The 27,592-nt window shown below is 31.4% G+C and overlaps 2 protein-coding genes across 12 annotated transcripts; one reads left to right on the forward strand and one right to left on the reverse strand.

The window, feature by feature from the left end:
• The first annotated feature begins 103 nt into the window (after nt 1–103).
• ens (MAP7 domain containing protein ensconsin) lies at nt 104–24,069 on the forward strand. Of its 11 annotated transcripts, XM_070636038.1 has the most exons (14): nt 4,443–4,456; nt 5,641–5,667; nt 12,731–12,790; nt 13,456–13,563; nt 14,220–14,616; nt 14,707–14,840; nt 15,593–15,790; nt 17,091–17,222; nt 18,839–19,195; nt 19,843–20,004; nt 20,067–21,109; nt 21,233–21,636; nt 22,420–22,655; nt 22,735–24,069. In XM_070636038.1, the coding sequence occupies exons 3-14, from the start codon at nt 12,754–12,756 to the stop codon at nt 22,749–22,751; spliced, it is 3,225 nt and encodes a 1,074-aa protein (XP_070492139.1). In that variant the 5' UTR covers nt 4,443–4,456; nt 5,641–5,667; nt 12,731–12,753; the 3' UTR covers nt 22,752–24,069. The 11 variants fall into 11 exon arrangements, with proteins under 11 accessions (XP_070492137.1, XP_070492140.1, XP_070492139.1 ...); XM_070636036.1 differs by lacking the exons at nt 4,443–4,456; nt 5,641–5,667 and adding an exon at nt 104–224; XM_070636030.1 differs by lacking the exon at nt 4,443–4,456 and having other exon boundaries at nt 5,221–5,667.
• lds (transcription termination factor lodestar) lies at nt 23,663–27,481 on the reverse strand. The gene is made up of 4 exons (XM_070636042.1): nt 27,348–27,481; nt 25,897–27,281; nt 24,315–25,840; nt 23,663–24,250 (listed from the first exon to the last, which is right to left on the reverse strand). The coding sequence occupies exons 1-4, from the start codon at nt 27,400–27,402 to the stop codon at nt 24,103–24,105; spliced, it is 3,114 nt and encodes a 1,037-aa protein (XP_070492143.1). The 5' UTR covers nt 27,403–27,481; the 3' UTR covers nt 23,663–24,102.
• Nucleotides 27,482–27,592: the final 111 nt, after the last annotated feature.

The following is a 27,592-nucleotide window of genomic DNA, read 5'->3' on the forward strand; positions in this document are numbered from 1 at the left end:
TTAAGGTTAAAGGACGAGTTTTAAAGGAGAAAAAGGACTTGAACTCAACTCAGTTGAACTGGATGGTGGGATAGCTGAACGAATCGAGTGAGTTCAGTAAAAAGTATATATTTTCTATGTGTGCGTTCAGTAAAAGTGTGTTCTGTGAGAGTTAGAAAAAAATCAAAAATCTTTAGTCAGAATTAATATTTCATAAAAAATGAATTTGGAAGAGAATTCGCCAGGTTAGCATAATTAAGTGTTATTAATAGTGATAAGAAATGATCAATTGATAAGAAAATAATCAAGTTTAATAGAAATAATTTGTGTTTATGATAAAAAGTGTACGTGAAAAATGTTGAGTCATAAAGTTTCCCATTTTTCTTTGATATTAAATACAAGGAGATCGATAGATTTAATTAAAGAAATGCATTGATGAATATTTTATTGTTGTGGACCTATTGACCTATAAAAAATGTTAAAGTGACGCCAAGATTTGGCTTATTTAACGTATGTTATCTCATACACACATAATATGTACATATTTAATAATAATTTTTTCCTTCATTCCTCCTTATTCGCTTCTTATTCGACATATTTTTCTCTATTTGAGAATCTATTTTTGAGACAAAAAGAAATGCCAACAAGACCATTTAACGAAAAATTCATGGATAGATGAAAGAAAAAGACTTTTTTTCTCGATTACTATTGGAAAGTGCTTTATTGCCTTAACTGTACGACGAATTTAGTGAAGTGAAGCATAGTTTTTGCATTAAAAGAGAAGAAAATAAAGAGCTTTATGCGGAGGAACAAAAGAGAAAATGATTACCGATATTCTCGGGCAAGATTTGTTAATGATAGCATTCGTTGCTAGGTATCACGGACGAACTGTCGGCAACATGCATACAGTTCTTATTTCTTTTTTTTCTATATTTCCATTACTTTTTAATATTTCATAAGACCTCACTAGTTCCATCATAAATGAACGGCTAAATGAATGTAAAATATAGATCTATTATCTTTACTCTCTAACAAATAAGTATAAAAAAAGATTATAATAATAATATTAAATTATAATATAGCGTTCAAAGACCGCAAATGAAAATGTACGCTTCAAATACCTATAAAAGTTTTTAATAATACTTTTTTTTTTGTTTAATTACAAGACCAATCAGTGAATAATGAATTTTATTTTTTGTGTTTTAAAAGAAGAAAAAGCTGCTACGAAATAATTTATAAAGTTATAGTTTCACTGCTGCTTTTATTTCGATTCATTGAAGCAACCCAAATCATTCACCTACATATAAGTATGTTCGTTTCTAATGCTTAATATCTCTCATTTTTATGCAGAAATAAATGCGAGAATTATTGATTCAACCTTGCTGTATATATCCATAGTTGATATATATAGTTATGCTCATATTAGACCTGCACTTGCTTAAGCAGCACTGATATACACTGATATACACTGTATACATTACATTTTCATTTTTTGGCAATATAGAACATAAAGGAAGCGTGTTATCGATCACAAAATATGAAAATTTTTATCATTACTATGGATTCGAGATTATTCCTTGCTTTTTTTAGTGTTATGACAAGTGACTATAAATAGACGTTAAATTTCATTATTTTGCAAATTGTATCTATCGGAATGCACATAAACGTAGAAACCTCTCAAATTATATATACACAGACTGAGAATAAGGGTAAAGAAAACAAATTCGATAATGAAAGAAATAAATAAATTTAGAGAGATGACGTTGGAGATTCACACGCTTACAAATGTTCCTATAAAAAAATGTGTAGTCAAATGCGCAAGTCGCCGAGTATGTTTTTGTTGTTATCAATTCAAGAGTTGGAATGACTGAATAATGTAAAAAAAAAGTACAGTGCATGGCATGTGATTTATTCGAGTGTGACCTTCATTAATGATTGATTCTATAAAGTTAAAATTACTTCTTCTTATTCTTCGTGTGTCTCTTTCCATTTCCTGTTGCACTTTATTCTTATGTTTTCTAAATTACAAAAACATTTCTTTTTCTCACATCGCGCACATATGTTCCATGCATTTACGCTCTATTATTCTGTGATATAAAAGCAAGAGATGAGAATCATAATATTAATAGAATCGAATCGCGTTGTATTTCACTGAACTCTTGAAAGTTTTCTTCTGCTAGAATTTTTTCGTAATGAAATCTCCACGCTGAGAAAAAAGAATGAACAAATTCCTCACATTCAAAAGATTTGGGATATTCATATATTACGTCACTTTTACCTAAGTTTTAAGATTTCCATGAATGTCATAAAACCTTTATTAAGAAACTAAAGTTTTGAATATTATGGACATTAACAATTAATTTTGGACGTCATAAGTGAATGAACTCATGTTCTATAGACTCAAGTAATTTAGACATAGTTCACTATTCATTTTTAACTGTTATTAATGAAGAATTCATTTGTTTCGAAAAGAAAAGAAAACTGAATGCGACGATATTCAGTTCTTATTTTTTTCAAAAAATAATAAAAATGAAATTTGACTGTGTGCGTCGCACGCTCGGTATGTGAGCAAAATTAATGAAGTGTGAGGGAGGTATGGTACAAATTAACTAAATAGGAAAGAGGAAGCGCATACACATCTTTAGACACTAAAAATTGAACCATTATCATCACAGCAGTAAAATAATGAAGAAATTAACTGCATTTTCTTTTCATCAGCTTATTCAGTAGTGTTAACATCGCGAACCGGGCATAAATTATCTATCATTCGCTCGCTTATTCACATATATAAGATGAGATCACTCCGTGCTAAATGAATGACTACGAAAGTTCAGTGTGAAGCATTTCGAGCATGTCAAATCAAAGATTATTTTTTCATGGGCAGTTTTTTTGTGTAGAATCGCAAAACAATTTTAAGTTAAACATTAATGCATGAACGATCTAGTTTATTTAGATTTATCTCATGGTATTGATAAAATGCTGAAAGATTTTAATGTATGGGCAGTTCAATCAAATCGATCAAATGTTTACTTAATGATGAAGTAATTCAACTCGATCAACTGTGAAGCTATAATTTAATTTACATTGATCTTAATTTGACGTAATGGCTCATTTTGTTATATATTTAGTTTCGCTGTACAAAGTATCAATTTTGAAAGGATTTTTCCATGGCCATACCGCGAAAATCTCTGCATCCATTAGATACGGCTTTTTCCTTATCATTAAAATGTTATCAAAATTTGCAATGTTTATCATACGCTGTGTACATTCCCGTAAATAATTTGAGTTCTGGGCTTCTTTATCAGACACAAAAGAATCTTGTTTACCACAAAACACAACTTGGATTGCACTAATCAAATTAGAAGAATTAGTTATTTGCTAATTCAAACAACCTTCGCAGAACTTGAGTCTAATGAGTCAACTTATTTATTTTTATTTTGTGACAAACAGATGATTCCGAAGGTGATTGAATAGATGTCATCAAGGATGTCATTCAATTTTCTTAAAACTATGACACACTTTATTTGATAAGGAATTTCCATTATGCATCATAGAGATCATATTACTATATACTTCTTAATTTGAGATCAAGGCTAAGGAATTATTAATCATCACTATCTCTGATGTTTCTCCTCAATGTTTTTAAGATTGAAGATTAAGATCTTGTTTAAAGATTAATATTTTCTCAGCCTTGATCAAGATGCACGACCTTTGTATGTATGTGCACCTTTAGAGCTGTGTACTTATATTACGAAAATATGTTTCTATTATTTCTATGGATTTTTTCATGTAAATTCAGAGTGTCTTTGTAGGTTTTCTCGCGGAATTCTGGAACTTTGAACATGACATGACATTTGGCCCATATTATTTGTAGACATAGTTTGAGGGCATACTACAATTAGATAGCTTTAATTGGAATAGGACTTCAAAGTTGATTTCTAAAGGCGAGGATATTAAGCATTAATTTTTCTATACTTGAACTTTGCTTGGAAATTACTAGAAAAATCAATACATTCTATGCGCCGTAATTAAATGTATAATATTCAATTTACAAATAGCATTTGTGTACTTAAATTGTATAAATCAAATAAGCATCAAATGTCAAGAATCTCCAACAAAGGTTGGGTATAGTCATGTGTATTATGAATATATTGATTTGTCTTATTCTCCACAAACATCATACAAAGTAGATTCTCCACAGAAAAATAATGTAAATATTCATCTACTAATTAGCAAGTCAAAGAATTCAGATCAATATGAAATATAAAAAAAATTCCGGCCCTCTAATAAATATATCGTCTCGTATGTTATTTTTACCTCATCTTTTTACTCTCTCACCACACAATATTTCGCGAAGATGCGATTAAGGAATGTGTCTGTGCAGAATAAAATAAACAGGAATGAGATAAAAGCGACATGCTTTAAAAAAATTGTGAATTATACAAAACGAGAACATATGTTTTTCTACTTTTGTATGGTTTGTATTCCAATTATTAATGATTATGAAGCACAATACAACAGAAAAAAGAGTATTGGATATACTTTTTTTTTCCTTCGCAAATTAAATTAATAAAAGCGACCATCACTCATTCAACAGCAATATAATAATGATTTTTTCGTGCTTAATACAAAAAATCAACGAACTCTTGAGCTTGCGAGTGGCATGTGTGGTTCAGTTATCTGTCGGTATGCAGACACAATAGGACGGGTTTTGCACGCCGCTTTAGTAAAAAAAAAAAAATTATTTCAAAAAAAGAAGTGCAGAAGAAAAAGAGAGCTTTTTTGCGGAGTCAGAGAAAATCGTCTACGAAAAGAGTGTAAAGTGTTTAAGTTAGAAATGGTAGACATTAATTTGCTGTCGTTGTTTTAACACTTGTCAGTCTTTAATTTTGCGGGTAGATCATTCGCGGATTTGCTCGCGTCAAAAAATTACCGTGAGGTGTAGTTCGGAAGGAAAAATTCAATTATTTAAGCATTTTTATTATTCTTTTAGTGAAATTTTTTTTTTATTATTAAATCTGCAGTGCAGCAATTGATTGAACAATTGTGAAAAAAAAACTCATAAACTTTCACTGTTATTATTAAGACTTCCAGTATATTTCTAAAGATTTTTGTTACTTATTTTTCGCGATAAAATAGCATAAAAAATTGAAACATTATTTTTTGTGGCATAATAATTGAGGAAAAATGTGAATATATAGTAATTTCATTTATTGCACATACATATATAGAGTTATTGTGATATTGATTTTTATGATTAAAGTGAAGCTGCAAAAAAAAAATGAAGGAAATATGAATGATCTTCGCAGTCATTAGTTTTTCTCGCGCAGTCGAACATTCATGTTGACTGCTGAAAATGTTATTAAATTCAATTGTGCATATAATACATATTCGATAAGTTTTAGTTCCAATAAAATAATAACAATAATATAGTAATAATAATTATGATCTCACTTAAGACGAATAGTGGAATATACGGAATTAACAAAAGTTTCTCAACACAATATTACGACAATAGTTTACAGTTTAGGCAAATTCATTGCCTGAATAGTGATTTTGATAATCTTTTCTTGCTGCCAAAATGCGCATTTGCATCACATAAGAAAATTTATTTACGCCGTGACTTGGCCAGATATAATTTCAATATCAATATTGTTGCAGACACGCCTAAAGGAAATGTATGGATTTGTAAGTAACATGAATTGATATTCTGATGTGATTAAGCATTCATTCGACGAAGAAGGGCTATGAATTTATAAAACGAGTGAAGGCTGACTTTTCAACCACATTGACTAGTCCATGAGACCCGTAAAGTTAATTTACAATCAAAATTATTGACTGCAAAAAAGGCATTGTACGCTGATAACATTATGAAGTCGCCAAGCATGCGAAAAACCGCATTTTAAGGAAGGTCAATAAAACATTTTTGGCACTATGTTGTTGCCGTACAATGCTTTTTCAGCTGCCAATATAATTGGCGTCACATAACTTTATTGCTCATCTGCATGACAAACCCATAACGAAAACTATAATATACGACATGATGATGTTTAAAAACTTCAATATAGCTCAGAGAGATATACCTCAATAATAAAGTAAATCATATAATGAATGATTAAGAAAGTAAACGATAGTAAAGTCTTAAGGTGCGCCAATATGTGAATGAGTAAAAAGATAAAACCTTGACTTAAAGTCATGTGTAAAAGAGAAATCGGAAGTTTTTCGGATGATGTAAATTTAAAAATATTCTTAGTTTAAAGTCAGTCTCAGTGTAGACAATCACATGTGTATAATTAATATTGGAAGAGACGTAAAACAAAAACTTTCCCTTAAATAAACGAAAACGAAAATATACATACATAATACGTAAGTTGTTTACTGACTATGATTATATCCTTCCATTGATTTCCTCGGTCTGTTGGGGTCTATCTCTTATCAGCCACACATATTAATTTTCAACGCTTATTGGAAAGTTCAACAACTTGTCGAACTGATTCAATAATTTCATGGTTTTTTTTTGTACCTGCCTGATAGATACATAGTTAGTTATAAATATCACGAAACGAAATGAATAAAAAAAAAGAGCTGCTTGAAAGCAGGTTACACATATATTCGCTTCATAATTAAGCAGAGACGGAAGAAATTAAATTAAACGGAGTAATTTTCTATTAAAGAAGAAAATAATAAGTAAATTAAGTTAGAGATTAATGGTGGGTGTTAGCCTGAGGCGCACATTTAATGGGATTTTAACTATGATGGGTGTATGATGTATCTGAAATGCTGAAGATAAAGTTCATGACTTAAGTGGGTTATAAGTCTTGCCTTATGAAAATTTTGCATTTATTCTTATTAGAATCAATTATTACTTTCTCATGTGTAGGAACGTATTTACTTTAGAGACATAAATAAATGATCTTGCTAGTTTATTTGCAGTTTGAGCTTTGACATTCGATCATAAAGATCAATTGCTGGAAGTAGCAATTAAGAGTGTAGTGAATCTTTAAGCTATAAACTCTGATTGGAACATAGAACAATATCTAATAAGATCATACCAATTGATTGTCTTGAAAGCTCTACAGATAGTCTCACTATCTTACAGAAACAATAAGTCATCACATATACAAGAAACCTGAAGATTAAAAGACTAAAATTAAGACATTCATAGACAAACTTCCTTTCAAAAATCTCCGCATTTTAATCTTAATTCGATAACATTGTACATGAACACTTGAGATAAGCACGAGCCTAAAGCAATAAGTATCACATTTCTAATTTCTTTCAATATCGATACAAAAAACCACCCAAGCTTAATGAGCTAATTATCTTGACAAAGTGATCACAACAATTGAAATGATTAAGTCTTAAATCCGCTACACAAAAAAAATTCATTTGCAAGCGTCTATACACGATAGTTATTATAGTTATTTCAAAATAAAAGAAACGAATTGAATTAAAATTGTTTTGATAGATAGAGTGAGTAAGCAGGAGGGAGACAGAGTGAGAGAGAGTGAGAGAGAAGGCTTCTCAATATTCGTTTGATCCAGTGTTGTTCAAAGTATGTGTCGCGGCACACTAGTGTGGAAATACCACGAGTCGTATACCATGTCTGGTTTCAGTCGAGGCTTACCATCAAGGTGTGGCATGACGCGTAACAGTTTGGACAGCACTGCATTATTCATTCAATTTCGCTTTGATTCGTTAATTTAAATTTCGTACATTGTTGCTGCAACATTAAAATTACTTTACCTACATCTCTCAATTTCGTTCAAATTATTTTCAGTGTGTGTAAATAGTAGTAATCATAGCTTTTTTTGATGAAATTATTTTTGCACCTTGTGTGATGCATGTAATCACGATTTTTAAAAAAGAAAAATGAAATAATAGCGATGAATGAATGAATGAAGAAGAAAATGTATCTATCCATAGGTATTTTATTGCCTACTACAATATTTGTTATAATGAGTGGAAAATAACAAACGAAAGCTTAAACAGCTTGAAGCTGTAGGCTAGCTACTAGGCTGGTTGGCATTCAGATGTTAGCAAGTACTCGTGAAAACGTAATTAGTATGTTGTTTGATAACATGCGCGTACATACAGCTAGAGAGCTGTGAAGCCACTGGAATTGAAACCGCAACTTTAATGTTAAACACGACTAACATAAACAACAATGAGAAAAAGATCCATGAGCAATGAGATTAATGAGGTTTTGTAATATTATGTCTTTTTTTTTCTTCTTAACTTCTTACTGTAAGCTCTTATGTTACAACATACATGCTGCAAATATACGCAATAATATAGTTCAATTGACTCACGGTGTTCCTTACGTGTAAGATATCGTTTCTGTTTATTAATTTAAATGATTTTTGGTAGCCAACCGTGATGTTTGATATTGTGTCATTAATGACATGACATTTGCATTCATTCGGAACTGATGAATATTTTATTTTTGACTAATGAAATGAATGAACAGTAACAAGCAAAACTTTCACTTAAATAATTTTTTGCAATATCATGATAAACAATATTTTGGATGAGTGACGGAAAACTTTAAACAGTCTGTTCGATATGCGAAGTCAAAAGAGCATAAATAAAACATTTATGATTTACTGATGATGAATATTTATATCCTAAACAACACATAACTTGTGTTTTCCGTATGTTTTCGTAACATCATCGTTTTCACATCTTTAATATAATTAACTTTTTTTTGTTGTTTTATCTGTAAGTTTTTTTGATTATCAAGTCAATGTAAAAACCTCATGTCGGACGATAAAAGCTTTTTATTGTTGACTATATTAGCGAAAAAAGTTTAAAAATTCCGTCGTATAGATCAAGAGAAAGAGATAAGATAAAGAGTATTTTGCTGCATGCTTATGATCGAAAGTGTGATAAACAGAAAGCAATGTGTGAGAAAATTTATGCATTAGTCCATATTTCATGCTTCGTCACATATCATCATACAGTGGTAATCAAGTGTAAATGCTACCTACTTGTCACTACTTGTTAATAATACCTCTCATAATGATGAAGTGACATGTTGCCAAAAATTATTATTTTTTGACCTTTTGTCAAAAAAAAGTTTCAATTAATTTTTGGGCGTTGATGGAGAAGTTGGGGTGTCGCTTAACACGATCTTTTGAGATGTTTTATTAGGTGAAATCATGTTGGATCAACAGTTGTTCATTTAGGTCGATTGGGAATCATTTTTGACTGTTGAGTGCTCAGATTGATTTCCGGATTGAATATGTTGAAGAGGTTCATAATATATTGAACTGTCAAATGTTTTCAACAGCTGCAGTACATCCTCTATGCGTAATAATAATTGCATTTGTGTCCATGCCAAATTTTGAGTCGTCACATGAATTCATATATCTAAAAATAAGTCTAGAAATTTCGACAACACTTCTATAGTTTGCGCTTAACATAGTAACATCCAGATAGCGCAAATTGAGTGAATATAAAAAAGTCATATTAGGTGCGACCAACGACGCCCACACGTCTCAACAGTTATCTAGCATTTTCTTTTTCTTTTGTCGATCAATCACAACATTGTTTTCAATAAGCACCAAAAATATGGTTTAAAAAGTACGGCATTCATAGAGCACACACAATAGCAGAGAATATTGTTTGTAAATTTCTCTCACATTTTATTATTGCTTTAAGTCGGACTTAATTGGGACTTTAGGAAATGTCTTGAATTTCATTTATGAGAAAAATTAATTATTTTTCAACGGTAGTCAGCAGTTCTTGAATTATGCGTTATGAATTATAAATTACATAGCTTTGCATCTAGTTGTTAGGTATAGGAATTACAAAAACAGGTGACGGCAAACGAGATGGCATGATTATTGTGTTTTCATTCTCCATATGATTGTGCAGTTCGCGAGAGATTACTCAAAATACACACATAGATGACAACACTAATGAAATGCTGTAAATTTTATATTTTATCAGCATTGCTTATAATATATTTCGATCAACGTCATTATAGATTATTTTCTTTAGTATTTGTGACCCGCGATCTTTTCATGATCGGCTTGAATTGATGGGAATTTTATTTCCATATTTTTTTTTTCTATACCTTCATTTCGTTTTCTTTCTTTTGTTAATTCAATCAGATCTCGTGCATTACGAATTAAGAGGAGATCTTTTTCGACAATTTAAAAAGAGCTTCACTAATTACTTCTCAAGATTATCTATAAAGTGAGATTGTTGTCTGTAGTGTCATTTTCGTAATTCCATCATGAATTGAGAAAAAAGGTCTATTTTTAATTTGGATGCAGTTTTTCGAGTGATGTGATGCATTTTTTCAGTCACTTTGTCTACTTGGAGACAATTCTATAAGGTCCCGTTCGTAAACCGAATCCGGCACTAGTCAGAGTCATGCTAATTTGTCGCTGGACTTTTAATCGATTGTGTTATTCTGGAAATACAGTTTAACATTAAAGTCCTTGAGTATCTGTGGCAAATTTGTCCAATATCTACAAAACGTTCAAGTATTTCCTATTTTTAATCTAAATGGCATAGATAAATGATTCATGCAGTTAAAAGAACCCAAAAAAAGATTATGGACATCTTCCCAAAATAATAGATTAATCTACAAAAAAGGCGTCTGAGTCATTTTTTTCTAATTTTTATCGAAATTACTGGAAGAGAATCCAATGAATTTATATTATTATATTTTTAATACCTACACCACTATTAGCTGTACTGTTTCGTATGATAGTTAATTCTCTCAGTTCTCATAGTACGGCCACACCACGAGTTGTTGCTACACGACAATGAGAAAAAGAGACTCAAGGAATTGAGCTTAGGTATTATTGTGTGTTACGTTTGTGTTCATTACAAACCACAAAAAAATAACTTAGTCAATTTCAATTCGATTCAGCCTCAAGTTGCCTTCTGTTTGAACCTCTGAAAGACGTGAAAAACGATAATATTTTTATTAGTTTTTGTCGAAACAGACCTTAAATCAGAAGCATAATTGTTTGTCTTCAATATAAAATAGATCACTCAATAGATGGCGACAAAGCAGGCTTTAAAAAAATTCCATATTGTGTTAACAGAATCAATATATAAATAGTTCATCGGCATTATTTGCAGAGGTTGCTTAAAGTCGAACACAAAAAAAAAATTGATAAGTTACTTTGTGTCAGTGTGCGTTTATCATACCCAAAAAAAGAAACCGTAAATGAATTTATTTTCGATCTGTTTAAATAAGAATGTCACACAACAAAATAAAAAGAGAGTAAAAGAGAACATGCTTGAGACAAATTGAAAACATTCCAAGAATATTTTGTGAATAGTTCATTTCCTATCGTGTACTTAGATAAGGAACGATTACAGAAATAGGATTTTTTTTAACTACAGTGATATCATTTAGTTACTGAAATATCTTCGATGAGTGAAGGACGGTCAGATTTTGAAACAAGAAATCAAATATAAAATTTATTTAAATTTAATACCTCTTCACAGAAGTGATCTTTACCGTCAATAAGTTAGTGCTTACATACCAAAAGATTCCGATGTGATTCATCATCTTTTATTCATCAAATTGCAAGTTAATTTGAATAGTTTTATGGTCTGTAAGAGACCCACGTTGCTTTTTATTGTTGTTTTATTTTTGCACATCATCGCACTTATACTATACATTTGTTGTGTATAGATATTATTATACACATTTCCTTCGTTTGTGGTGATCAATGAATGAAACACAGCCAAAAAGTGACGTAATAACAATTTTTTGATTCTGTTATTTGTTGATGTCTTTCTTTGCTGTCATTCAGTTTTCTTCAGCATTGAATTACTCAAATATCATATCTTACGTCTCGTGTTATTATCGAATAATTTTTCTGCTTCAAATGACATCAATTGACAGTCTTTTTGCTGCTATTCGCACAAGAAGATCATCGCATAGAAAAGAGAAGTAATCCATAAGAAAAAGAGGAAAAAAACTCAGTCATACTCACTAAACGAAGTCAAGTAAATGTCAAAAAGCTGTAAAGTGAACAGCGGATCAGAAGCATTAGTTGCTCTAGTCGTGTAGAAAAGGAACAGCAACAACAACGAAAATAATAAAAAAAAAAAACTCATTGAGTTCTCGTAAATTTAGAACAGACACAAGTAGTGGCATTAGTAGAGAAAGAAAACAACAAAACAAAAAAAAATTAAATAAGAATAAGAATTGAAAATATGAGTGTTTCGGATATTAAAATACCAACGAGCACATTAGCGGAACTGCGTGGAGTTTTGGTACGCGCATTGTCACGCGAGAATTTAAGTGTAACTGATAAACTAGCTATTCGTAAATCACAAAGCTCTTCAGCACTTAAGATACATTATACAGCATATTATGGTGGTAAGGGAATGGTCACTTTACTTTAATAATCCAACAAAAAAAATAGTTCGCCTCAGGACTTTCCCCAATTTTTCATGTCGTGTGTGTAATTTTTAATTTTCTGACAAGTAGTTACTTTACTTATTTTTCTGTTCATGTCCTCAGTGTTTATTTAAATGTCAAAAAGGACAAAAGTGATAAGTTTTGTGGAAACGACTCAACATTCTTTCAAAAATATACAAATTATTTCTTGTTGCCAAAGAAAAGAAGCTTTAAATTGATCATTTCAGTCGATCTGAATTCACAGATTAACAAATAAATAAAAATAAGAAGTAGAAAACAAGAATATGTGATGATAATAAAATGCTAATAGCATAATATCTTTATTTGTGTATTTGTAATAACTTTTCGCAGCTGGAAACAAAGAAACCACGAACATGCAGCAACAGTGTAGGCCGGGATCAGCAAATAAAGGTAAGATTTTTTTAGACATTTTTTTTGTTTTTCCTTCTCTATTGTGAAGTCTTAATTCATAAGGTGATAATTAGATCATGTCTTCATACCTACCGTCGAAAATAAAAACAAGAAGAATCATTTCATTATTATGATTATTTTTCCAATTATAATTTTTATTTCTTTTTGTGAGAGTTGCAAAAAAAAAAGTCTTGAATAATTTGCCAATTCGTGATGATGACGATAATGATGATGAGTTGAAATTTATCTCCATAAACGGTTTGCTAAGAGCATTTGTAATTTTGCAATGATCTCATGTTTTATGGCAATGCTTTTTTGAAGCAGCGTGTTCAATTTGGAATTTTAATTGATTACTTGTCGCAATTTGTCGGTTTTTAGACTTTTTTTTAAAAAACCGTTAATTCAAAATTTTTGAAAATTCATTCAGTCATATTTTGACTTCAACTCAGTTCAGTTTAGATTATTTTTGATTTTGAAAAAACCGTTGAAATATTCAAAATTTTGAAATCCGTTTGAATTCCGAAAACAGTTCCATTTGATCACAACTCCAAGAATGTGCTTCATTATCCATTCCATGATAAAATTCCACCATTGACCTGACTTTATTGAGTAATTTTAAAAATATTTTAAATATGTATGTCTCTATAAATATGTTGTATGTGAAGAAACGATTCCGTTGAGTTGTAATACTCTACATTGGTTCGGTATGGTTGGCGATGATATGGTCGATGATAGATATACCATCGATACATCAATTGATCTTTCAGATTTAGGTTCGTTGAAAAAATAATTTACTGTTCTACAAAATGCATCAGTGTGTGATTTATGTTTTCTTTTTTTATACTCTACGTACATTACTTTGATTACTGCAATTGTATTATAAATTACTAACAGAACTTACAATCCCATGCTCAAGTTTATTTGTTATTATTCCCGAATTAAACTAGTAAAAGTGTGCTTTGTATTCACTAATTGACCTTGAGAAAGCTTCAACAATGAATGAGACTGTATGTATACCATGACGGTTTATATCATGTCGACAAAATAAAAAAAAAATCCAATTAACATATATGAATTTAAAAGAAGTTTGCGTGTTCTATTTACACATAATCTGAATGACTTACTGGATGGATAAATTCAACTAAAAGAAATTAAAAGTTCCTTTTAGTCACAAAATAATTTTAGAAATGATTTTAATTAACACATGAAGAAGAATTAAGAGCGTAAAGAATTCCTCACAATTTTTAATGAATCCGTAACGATTTCACGTATTATATGACATTAACATTTATATGTAACTAAATACTGTTTTGTTCTTGTTACTTATCTTCTCTATTTGAGAAAAATTTTCATGCTTTTTACTATTTTTAATTAACTATATCTCTATTTCTTCTTTTTGCTTACGCTTAAATGACATCCATCATGCCAGGAGGAGAACACTATCAAGTACAGAGAGATCGAGAAGAACGAATAAAGCAATTAAAAGAGAAACAAAACGAGGAGAGACAACGAAAACTAGAGGAGTTAAAGGCTCAAGCATTGGCCACGCAAAAATTACGTGAACAGAAGGAGGAAGAGCGTAGACGTCGTATTGATGATTTGAAATCGCGTGATAATGATAAGCGCCAGCAAGTTGAAGAAAGGAAAAAGGCAATTTGGGAAGCGGAGAAAGAACGTCGTGAATATATTTTAAGAAAAAATCAGGAACGTGATCAGCGACTCGAAACAAAGAAAAAGAATGAAAGAAGTCAAATTGCATTTGCATTTGGTTCTTCAACCCCACGTATGTTGGATAGTGAATGTGGATCGATTTGGGCATATAGAAGGTATGGTTTATATTTGCGTGTTTTTAAGTTATTTATTCTGATTTTTATGACTCAAATGCTCATTTATGTTTGGTCTTCTTCCTTTCACAGAGCAAATTCTATTCAAAATGTATGTACTAATACAAGCATTTCTCCAGTAACTCGTCGCAGTTCCGAGCGTGAACTGAACGAGGGCTCAAAGAAAAGAGCAACATCGGCGAGTGGTTTGGATAGACAAAGTGAAGGTAAAATCATTATTTTTCATTTACTTCGCAATAGCTTTAAGCAATTTTTTTTTGCATCTTGGTCATTATCATACATATGAAAAAGAAATCCCAGTGAAGTGCCAATGGATTGTGCGTGATTTTATAGCCGGAAATATTTTATAAGGATTGCAAATCAATAATTAAACCATAGCTGAGGGATTATTCGCTTATAACGTCCTACATGTTTTAAATTTTCAAAAAATTCAGACGTAATTCTTAAACGATCTATGTACAAGCTGTGACATAAATCTCAATCATGTTTACACCTGAACTAATCAATAATAAGGTTTTATTTAGGTCACATTAGATCACTTATACATAAGTGTGTCCAAAAAGAAAATGAAGCAAAAAAAGATTTCTAAATTATGTTAGCAATTCCATTGGCATACCTTGGGAAATAATCGAAAAATCATGGTGAATGGCACATGAAATTTATTCGCTAATTTATTAAGTTAATTAATAATAATCATAAGTGCATTTGTGTTGACTTTTTGGTATAAAATTATTCAATCACGACATTTCAATTCACTGAAATTCCATTAAAAAAATATTTTTACAGTAACAAAAAAAAGAGTACACAAAACAAATATGAGATAAGACATATAATTATTGACATTTCTTTCTCTCTGTTCTTTCATTTCTCCTTTGAAATACTTCCCATTCCTTTTCCCCCGAATTGGTTTAAAACATTACAAAACTGACATTATTATAATAATTATAACGATATCTAGCTCAAAAAAGAATGTCATCGTCAATGCACGAAGTATTTCATTGGGGTCCAAACACATCCGGTCCAAAAAAATTATCATTATCAGTAGCTGGCTCACAAATTGATTTTGAAGGACCACCAAGTTCGTCTAAGCAATCAGCAGCAGCTCGATATTCAGCACGAAATAGACATAGCATGGTGATGGTAGATAATAGTCAGGGTGAGGAACAAGACGTTCTAGTTGTTGTTGATGTTTTGTTGGCAAAAAGTGACTCTTCCTTCTTATGTTGTTTGCTACTGCTTAAGTGTATTTTTTTTTTTTTGTTGTCTATATGTTCTTATGCTTTCGTTGATGTTGTTTGCTCTCTCATATTATTTACTATTAAGCTATCATTATGTACTTATCTTATGCCTTTATTATCCATCCATTCATCAGGATAAAGGAAAAACATTGAAATTATTGATTTTTAAAAGTAAACGAAAGCGTTCGCGATTATCATTAAACCATTATGTTCCTTAATATGTGAGATCATTTTTACCCATTCATATATTTTTTTAAACTTTATGCATGGTGCCTTGGTTAGAGCGCGAGAAGCGGTTATGTTCATAAGTGCATGTTGTTGGCAATAAGGATCATAAATTATGAGCATTGATATCTGAAAAGAGATTTTTCGTCTTTTCGTTATCAGCAGATTGCTTTTTCATTTTAGTTGGAAGCTTATGGCTTGATTTTAATTAAAGCGAATGGAATTGATAAAAGCAAGATTCAATGAGTTTCAAACAGAATTGACTATGAAGGCTCAACCAGAATTGTCTGTCCTTGTGGAGGTTCAATTGGTGTTTGGTTACTTACTTCGATGGCCGTACAGATCAATTATGATCCATGGCCTTCATCAGATGCCATCTGAAGCTGACTCTATCGATGGCTTCTGCTAGGCCTATAGCCTGCTTCAATAGGTGGTTGCATCTCAATATTAGGGTTGCACGAAGATGTTGTCTAGGTTTGGGATATTTCAATTGAAGGACCGCCCGACAATGTTACTTATAGAGTTGATATCTAGGAAGATATACATAGTTATTCCAGACATAAATATACTAGCAGCTTTCCTAGACAGCCTTATCATTCCAAAAATTCTCTTCTGTGTTGACTGTTTGTAATCACGTCTTTTGTTGGAATAGAGAGAATATACAAAGCTGACTGGAACCATTCACATTATCTTGCATACAAATTGAAACTCAGATTCCATTCGCTTTAAAACACGAAATCACAAAGCTTTAATTGAATCATCAGGATGAAAAAAATTAACTCTCATTTTCATTATTCAGTCTAATTTTAATATATTATCATTTAAATATTGTTTTTCTTTTGGCTTATTAATGAGGATATAATAACAAAAAAAAAACCAGAAGAACTCGATCTGATTATCAAAATTTTTTTATTTCTTTTCTTTTTCTTTTTCCTCGATGAAATCTATAAAATCCAAAAAAATGAATAAAATTCGATCAAACCAAAAATTCAGATGATTCATATGACAGCCGTAACGGATTTTCGGTACATCGCCGAAAAACTGATTTAATGCCAACCATTCCTAGTCCTCGTGATCGTGATTTATATCGATCCTCGGTAGGCACGCACACTCCTCGTACTCCAGGTAGTTATTTAATTTATAGCTATATAAGAATTTTTATCATATAAAGTAAATCTGTCAATGGATTGGGATTTGCATTTGTAATTTTATTCCAAATCGAATTTTCCTTTTTCTTCTGTTGCTGTGTGTCTCTTTTTTTGGAGCCATCAGTGCTGATTGGGTTTGTGAAATTCTACACAATCTTCTTAAAGTAATTTGAGATTCTCGTGCATATATGTTCTAGATAAATATTTTTCCAAAAAGAAACTATTGTATAAAGATCAAAGTTACGTCATATTATGGGCTGATTCCTACACGAGACAATAAAAAAGCCGGCAACTTTATATAAATGTCTAAAGGTTCAGAATTGTACATTTTGTTTGTGTATGGAAGCTTTTATTGATTTCCCACAGTATTATTAATTTAAAAAGCCGCAATCGTCCAAAATGAGAGTAAAGAATGCAGTCTGGCAAGAGATTGTTGCCAATAAAGCTAATCCAATTCAATTAGTATCGATCAGCTGTTTATTAGTCGAGCGATGCATATAAGGAAAATAAAGCAATATAAAGTCCATGTGAATTCTATAAAGAGTGCTTGTATTGCTGGGATCTTACACAACCGCAATATTTAAGGTGTATTTACCCGAACAGCACAACCTGCCATAGTAGACAGAGAGACCGCTTTTTGAAACTGCAGTTATCTTTCTGTACCAGAGAAGCATATCCCTAGCAAACAAAGAGCAAAGAAAGTTAAGAGCAACTTTTGGCTCATGAGCATGCTCATCTAGTATATTTAAGGTCAGCAAGCTCTCGCTAGGGCACCTCTACATCGCTGTTTTAATGGTAAGGCGCCGAATCGCTCTGACGGCCCATGACAGCTAATTTTGATCCATTTTGAAGACAAGAATTGTAATTTGCCGCATTGTGTCCCGAACAGACAAGAAGTTTGCTCATGAGTAAGCTCACCAATTAGGACATACTCAATCATATTGATTGAGTACACTCATAAACACGCTCATTTAGGTGAGTATGCTCAATGTCTGTCAGGACGTTGCTCTACTTTAAAGATTGAACAAAACTTCTCCAGCTCATCGATCGAAAATGCCTTCCAGCAACAAGATTCTCAAGAAAATTCGATTTATTTTAAAATGAAATGTCAAAACTCCACTGAAGATTTACTTTTACATAGAATAAGTAATAGAATTTGAAACGATGTTTTTTATCATATTTAATTATATTATCTTAGTATTTTTGCTTAAATGCTTTAAAATGTTATGACGCAAAGTGATGTTATTTGATTTTTTAAACAGATTTTGTTTCTTTTTTTGGAACCAAATACCCTCATTGCTTGAGTGTAGAACTTAATTCTATTTATTTTGACTACTTTTACATAAAAAACTTTTTGCAAGTCTTCTTCAACACAAAACATTAAAGTATACAGTAACTCTTTAACATAACAAACTGCTTTACAGTTTTTTTGCTACCCAATATTAATTAATTTTAGTTTAATTTTAATATGAGTTTGTATTTGTTTTTTTCAATTATAATTAATTTATTCTTAATTTTGATTTTACTCATTAATCATGTCCTAAAAAAAACTCTATCTATGCGAATGAATTGTGTTTGTTGTAAAATGTTAAGGACGAGCATTCTCAATGACACGTTTGGATCAATTATCAAAGCCGTTCCGTCGTAATGGTGAGCATATTTGTGCCATTTTGGAACGTGAAAGACGTAAGGCATTGGATTTGGAAAATTTATCAAAAGCGTCATTGACACAATCATCTCCTGGTAGTGATAAGAGGATGTCACGTAGTATGTCACAACTTAGTGGACGTGTAAGGAGTCGTGACAATAGTCGCACTCGCCAAAATCGTTTGGCATCATCACCGTTGCAAAGACATATTAAGAATACTGAGACAACAAGGAGCATGACGCAATTAACTGGTAATAATGCTAAAAAGTCTTCGTCCACATCGGTCACACCGACAAAATCAGGTTGGATAAATGCTTTAAAAACATAATGGCATAAAAAAATCTATAACCTTAGACTAGAAGCTGGATTTAGGTGCAATGCTATCTAACTTAACTCAACATTACCTTAATAATTTATGGCTGTTTATGGGACAGAAACTATCATAGAAATGGAAATCCATTAGATATTATTTTCCTTCGCTTACATCTATTGCCATAAGCCTATCATTAATATGACTTGATGGCTTCGCTACTTACCACTGCTCATTTACTTTATTTATATCTAGTTGCTTTCGCTTATCTCTTGCTAATTTTTCTTTATGGTGATGGTCTCTCTCTTTGGTGATTTACTTTTTTAGTTCCTGTTTTATCGTTTTTAGTTCTCCCTACTTTTTATTTTTATATCCAATGTGATTCGCACAGTCTTGACGCAGTTCTTTTTAAAACTTTTTATTTTTTTTTCTTATCACTAACTTACTTACTTTAGTTGCTTATCAACACAATTCTAATGAAACAATAAGACATATAAGGTTGCTGAAAGAATTAATGCAATTTTATTCTACTAACAATAAATGATTACATCCTTTAAGTCTAATGTATACATTAAGGCACTGATTTAATTGTTAATTATAGCAATATATTCATGATATATTTTCTACATTTTAAAATAGGACTACGATCAGGCGAAATGACCCCAAAAAGTATATCCAACTCGAGACCTGGTAGTGCAATGTCATCATCCACAACTAATTCTGCTATTGTTAACAAGAGAACAACTCCAGTAAGAAAAGCACGTCCAGTTAGCATTGCCGTCACAGGTGTCAGTAAAGATGGTTAGTAATAACATTAATTAATACTTGTTCCTATATTAATTGTAAATATCATTATTTTTTAGAAAAATCTCCAGCTCCTTTAGCTCCAAGCAGTGCATCAAAGCCAATAAAACGAACGCCAAGCGCAGCCAAATCAACTCCAGCACCCGAAACGCCGAAAACGAAGCCGACAAGCAGTGCAAAAGCAACTCCAAAATCATCAACAACTCCATCAATTATGTCACCAGCTACTGAAGTTGCACCAAAAATAATCCAGCAACAGACCGTTACCATTACACAAGAAATTGTAGTTCCAGCAAATGATGAAAGTAAGAATGAAAAGACAATTATTAACAATGTGATTAAAGCTGAACAAATACATACGGAAATGTCATTTGTTGATGGTCAAGAACAGTCAGATGAGACACCAACAAATGATGTAAAGACAACTGTTGAAGTTGCCCAAGAAGTTGTAGATAGTGTAATTGAAAAGATTGAAACTCAAGAGAATCACATTGAAACAGTTGAAGTAAAGCCAGAAATGCAAGAAAGCACACCAATTGTTCCACAAGTTACACAAGCTCCACCCCAGCCTCAACAATTGTTAACAGATTCCATATTGGAAAATACAGATATGACCGCTTCAATGATAGCCAAAACAAAGATTACAACAGAAGAGGAAGCAAAAGCAGCAATTGCTGAACGACGACGCCTTGCACGTGAAGAGGCCGAAAGACAGGCTGAAATAGAAAGAAAGAGAATTGAGGCCGAGGAAGAAGCGGAAAGAAAAAGACAATTAGAGGAAGAGGAAAGACATCGTTTGATGGAACAGGAAGCAAATAAACTTGCTGAGGAACAAAGACGCCTCGAAGAGGAAAGATTACAGCAAGCAATTGAGGAAAATAAGAAGCGTGAAGAGGAGGAGCAAAAACGTAAGGCTGAAGAAGCTAAACAAAAAATTGAACGTGAACAGGCAGAACAGAGAAGTCGCGAAGAAGCTGAACGCGCCAAGATCGAAACCGCTGAAAGGCTCAAGAAGGAAGAAAAGGAACGTGAAGAGCGTAGAAAGCGTGTTGAGGCAATTATGGCTAGAACAAGGAAAGGAGCTGCTAATACTCCATCAAAGGTAAAGAAAATTAACGTATTTCAAAATTTTGAAAAATCTTAAAATCATAAAATTTAAATTTTTGGAAACCGCTATAACTGCTTAATCATTTCTAATTACTGTCATGTCTTGTTACTGTTTTAGAACGACGAATCAATGGATCTGTCAAAGAGTCAAATAGAATTGTCACAATCAATGACTGAAAATACAACAGCACCATCAACAAATAACGAATCAGAACAATCAGATAATAATAAAATGGATGTGGCAAAGGAAGATGAAGTAAAGGAGCCAGAGAAACCAAATCAGCCACCACAAAATGACTATGAGAAATCAGTAACGGAGAAAGAGAATTTGCTGATGAGTAGCTTTAATAAAATGAACCTTAATAGCAATGGCCTCAATAATAATTTGTTAGAAACAAATAATAATTTGAACTTGCTTAATGGACAGCATGTTAAAGATACATCATCAGATCTTATAATTAGTGATGCAAATATAATTGAAACAACAAATGGACACGATAAAAACAGTATTGAGAATACTTTGTAAGTTAAGATATTAGATATTCGATATGTACACACATTACTAATGTTGTTATGGTCTTGGTGCTTTATTTTTTTGATTTAAAGTCACACTAATTAACACAAAATTTAATTAAAGCTGTTATTAATTTTTTCAAAATTCTAAATTTGTATACAAAAAAATTCATTTCGATCAATTGTTAATCATGCTAGATTTAATCATTCTCTAACACTCACTTGCTGATAGCTGTCCATTCAGTGTTGTTGTCTGGAAGTATGCCTGATTCTGAGAATATTTCAAACTTCTTTACGTGGTTGTGTCATTAAATTTGGTTCAGGCAGTATTTGGGCTAGCAACACTGAATCCGACATACATGCACACACACATTATTTATTATTTTCTTTATTTTTCTTTTTATTATAGATTAAAAGTGGCTGAAATTTGAATTTCTTTTGTCTATTTTTCTATAATATAATTTATTAATTCCACAAACGATGATTTTGTTTATTTTCTTTATTGGAATTATTTCTGTTTGCTTCTTATGGAATTTATAATACAAAAAATGAGTATAAAACATCTAAGACATTCATTTTCATGAAACTGCACTAAACACACTCAAAAATAATGAGAATAAAAAAATATATTATATATATATAGTTAGAGAAGCTTATTTGCCATATTTTCGTTACATTTACACCACTATTAATTTGCACATTTATATCACATTAAAATCTAATAAATTTTGTGCACCAATTCATAATGTTGGATATGATGGAAAATACAATGTATGTTAATATTTTGTCTAGCAATTCGTCTGAATTAACCACAACCACAACAGAACAATCCTCATCAAAGCCAATCGAGGATAAACTAATTGATTTTGGCACAGATGCAGCGATTACAAATAGTGATCAGATGTCAACAAATTTGAATAATAATAATTTCCTAGATAGTAATTCTAGTTTAATTACTCATAATTTAAATAATAATAATACTAATAATAATAATCTAGTCGCTGCGTCAGACATGAATGATGAAAGAGGTAACTAAAGCATGTAATTTTCAATAAAAAAACATCAAATTCTAATTAATTTTCTATTATATATTGGCATAATTCACAGATCTTTCATTACTTTAAATTGAAAAAATAATGAAAAAAAAAAGAAATGAATGCAGGTCTTAGGTGGAAAAAAAGAAGAAGTAAATTAAGTGTTGGTATTTTTGTTTCTTATATTTTTTTGAGAAAGCATGTATCGAAAATTATATCAGCAAATTGAATGAATTAAGTCTCATCTGAATTACATTATATTTATTGACTATAGATGAGCAATTTTTTTGCATAAGATAATGAAAAAATTCCGTATAATCCACATTTAATAATAAAAGAAACTTTCCAATGTCGAATTCAATTTTTTTTTTCAAAAAAAAAAGTATTTAATCGACTAAAAAAAATGATGTTCATTAATGAAACTAAAAAGAAATGGAGGAAACTTTAAAAATCGTTCGCTTGAATTGCACAAACAAAAAAAAAAATGAAGAGAATAAATTGAAACTCTGATGATAAACTGATTAATTTGTAAGCTTAACTTGACGAGAGAGATTGTGTATGAATGAAAAATCCAGTATGTATGTGTGAGTTTGTGTTCATACACGAATGTGCGTTTAAAAAATTCACTAACATCATCTTAAAAATTTCAAATTATTTGTTGGTGTTAGTGTCAAAAAACCGTTAAATTTTCAAATTTCACTACGCCATTGAAAATTTTACACAGAACATTCACAAACACACACATAGATAGTGGAAAAATCTTTAATTAAAAATGGAAAATCTAATTAATCAAAATTAAATAAAAAAGCTGATAATAAAATATCATTTGATGATTCTTTAGTAATTACTTATTTATGTTTAGAACCGTAACATATTTTATGTTATCGAAAGCATGCTTGATGACGATAAATGGAAAAATGTAGGCCAATTTTACTAAAGTAAATCAAACACTTTAGTGGAACTGATCTGAAATTTCCATTCAAAAACATAGTTTTGGGGGTGCTTACAGTGCTCATAATAATTTTTTTTATTCGATTTAGGTAGATTACATTTTTATATTATAGACAAAAGAAGCATATTGCTATACAGATTTTTTGATTAGATCTTTTTGCCTTTTTACCAAAAAAAAAAATTAAAACTATTAAAAAATATGGAATCACATTGTGTCACTTGTGCTGATTATGACACAAAATTGAATAATAATGTTGATTTTCTTCTCTGTGAAATGTTTAATATGCACTTAATGGAATTTATGTAAAATTTTTAAACAATAATTTTTTTTTTTCATAAGAACGCGATGGAATCAGGAATCATTTTCCTCACAAAAAAATAAATGAATATGTTATCAGAGATATTAGAGAATCAAATGCATATTTAATAAAAAGAAAATAATTATTATGAAAAAATACATCAATGACTTTTCATTTCTGAACTTTACAGCTTATTTCATTCCGAATAAATCTTTCAAGTCTTCAATTGTAAGTTTTGATGCGGTTCTCTTAGCTCCGGTTAATGCACTCTCTGCAATATTCATTTTCTCAACTTGCTTTTTCTGGATCTTCTCTTCTATTGTGTCCTCGCAAATAAATCTAAAATAAATCAGGTCAGTTATTAACCAGGTCAGGTCACAAATTTAAATATGCATCAACTTACTTGAAGATTTTTACGTTTTTCTTCTGTCCAAATCGGTAAATTCGGTCTTGTGCTTGCTGTTCAATTTGTGGATTCCAATGAGGATCAAGAATAAATAAATAGTTTGCACCGACAAGATTAAGACCAACTCCGCCAGCGGTGATAGAAAGAAGCATAACACGTTCGTTAGAATTGGGATTGTTAAAATTAACGACTATATCATTGCGATATTTTACAGGTATTGTCCCGTTGAGCTCACAGTATCCAATTCCTTCAATTTCTAATAATCCTTTTATTATATTTAGGTATGAAACCCATTGACTAACAATAATCGCCTTATCGTCAGTATTTACAAGCTTTTCTTGAATTATTTCCATAAGTTTTTCAAGCTTCGAGCTCGGAATGTTCATATTAAAGACTTCATTGTCTGTTGTTATCGATCCTGCATTATTCAATATGTCTTCATTATTATCATCAATTTTCATATTTTGGAGTTTTTTCAAAATATCAATGTCGGAATCATTTGCTGATGTGTCTAAAGCTTTTGGTTCATGGTCAATTTCAACATCCATTTCTTGAGATGCAATTGCTTGCTTGACTAGACCTGGATGACAACAAATTTGACGTAAGCGCAGTAAAAGTGTTAAAATTTCGTGCGCTTTAACTTCCCGTTCAACATTATTAATCTTTGCAAATTTCTGATGAAGTTTGCCTAGCTGATTACGATCATAAGTGTATGTATTGTATTTCTCTTGATGTTGTGACAGAAACTGAGCAAACACTGCTTGCGAAAATGCCAAAATTCGATTATAAACACTACGTTCTTCACGATTAAGAGACACTGAACATTCTTCGTATATCTTTTCAGGCAATGATTGCACATCTCCCGTCTCCATTAATTGTTGCTTTGTACGACGTAGTAAAATTGATTTTAATAATGTTTGAAGTCGTGGCGATGAACCTTTTTTTGTCTCAATCCACATTCTCCAGTATCGAATATCATCAAATGGACTACAACGAAGAAACTTGATTGCAGCATAAATATCAAACTCCTTATTTTGAATTGGAGTTCCAGTCAACACCCATCGTTTCTTGCCAATAAGAGCACAAACAGCTTCAGATTGTTTGGATCTATAATTTCGTATGACATGTCCTTCGTCAAGCACTATTCTATCCCATTTGATTCCAAAAAGGCAACCATCATTCTTTGATTCACTGAGTATTATTTGATACGTAGTGATGACAACATCAAACCTTGCTAATAATTTTGCACGATATTCTCTTTTTGGACCGTGAAAAACATTCACATTTAGTGCATTCCTTTTTAACTTATTCTTAATTTCATGTTCCCATTGATTGATTAAACTTGCCGGACATATAACTAGTGTACCTCCATCACGTAATGATTTATGTCCACGAGAAATCCACTGATCCTCTTTTTCCTTGTCATTTTCATCACTTTCATATTCACTCTCTTCATCCTCTTCTTCAGCTCTTTGCAATTGTTTTAATATTAATGCGATTACTGTCAGTGTTTTTCCAAGACCCTTAAATAACATAAAGTTAGATATATAGTTTATTGTACATTTATAATCATTCTTACCATATCATCTGCTAATATTCCACCGCGAGGTTTTTGAGTCTCACGCCACATCATGAAAGCTAAAGCATGCAATTGATGCTTCATTAAATCAATTTTAAGGTATTTTGGAGGAGTTTCTACAGCATCATCTGCCGGACGTTGATCTAATGAATTTTGCATGTCTTGAAGTTTTTCAACTGTTAATGCTTTTTGCTGTTCAAAATGTTTCATGCCAACTTTTCCTGTATATTTTGGTTGGACATCTTCAGCTGCTAAGAAATTTTCTTCATCTCTTGATTCTTCTTTTATGGTTGAACGTTCATTTTCGCTATTGAAGGAATCAATAAGCTGATTTTTTATGCTTTTATCTTCATCAACAATAAGGGATTTAAGTAATCGTTCCTTATCATCTATATCTCTTTGTATTTTTGCAGCAGCAATTCTCAATTTTTCACCACCATCTGGAAGAGATCCTTTTAATTCCAATTTCCTTAAAGCCACAATTCGATCGTTCATAGCTTCAATCTCAGCGACTTGTGAATCATAATAAGATTTTGAAACTCTTTGAAGATTCTTTGGCTTCTCAGGAGTTGTGTCAGGTTCCTGTTTAACTTTTGCGTTACGGTCAATTTCTTTGAATGGGGATCGAACTGTTGATGACATTTTCTTTGCTATCATTCCTGAATTTTCAAATTTCTCTTGTTCTCCCTCTGATTCTGTCTCACAAATTATAACATCAGAATCTTCATCATCTGATTGCTCGTTAACAGAAATTGCTTCTTCCTTGGGTACTAATCCAAATATGCTGCGCCGAGTAGATTTAGAGAATACATTATCCTCAACTATGAACGATGTATCACCGTCAGGATTTTCCATATACAATGTTTTTCGCTTTTGTTCATCCTGATCATTTTCGTCGTCGTCGTCTGAATCTACTAATCTTCGAACATTTTTGCGACTCTTAAGAATTACTTCCTCCTCATTTTCAGATTCGCTATTCACAGTACTTTCATGTTCGTCCTCTTCTTCGCTTTCGTTATTTTCCATTGATGTATGGACATCTTCATCTACCAATTTACTGTTACTGATTTCATTCTCTGATTGTTTGCTTGTATCTGCTGTTTCATCTCCACTCTTTTCGTCCTCATAACTACTTTCATGTTTCTTGATTGGTGAAATTTCCTCATCATCTCCAGATTTACTTTGATTTGATGTATCTAGCCTATCTGAAGTATCACTATCTGCTGTTAAGAAACTATCACTTCCGGTTGTTCTCTTGGTAACAGTTTTCTTCGGATTTTCTGGTGACTCTCCTTCATCTCCTTCATCAAATGAAGCATCAATCACAACATCCGATTCTTCATCGTTGGATTCTATTGTATCGTTTCCAATGCTTTCAATTTCACCTGTTAAAATTTTCCAAGAACAAAAATTAATTCCACATTTTTTTCACTAATTAAGAGCAAACTTACTGCTATCTTCATCGCTATCACTTTCATAATTCATTTGTTTTTTACGTGATGTCATTCTTTTAGTTTAAGTAGGTTTCTATAAGCTAAATTTATTATTTCACAATTTATTGACGGTTTGGATCTTTTAAAAAAATGTTGTTTCTTTTGAATTGAAGGTGATTGAAACGCGTTTTGAACTTCCACGGTAGATTTCTTTAGAATTAATAATCAATGAAACAGAAAAACCGCGCTAACTAATAAAGCCA

Source organism: Chironomus tepperi, unplaced genomic scaffold (genome assembly GCF_022539635.2).
Source record: "Chironomus tepperi strain 1889 unplaced genomic scaffold, CSIRO-AGI_Ctep_v1 contig_100, whole genome shotgun sequence".
NCBI classification, from domain to species: Eukaryota; Metazoa; Arthropoda; class Insecta; order Diptera; family Chironomidae; genus Chironomus; species Chironomus tepperi.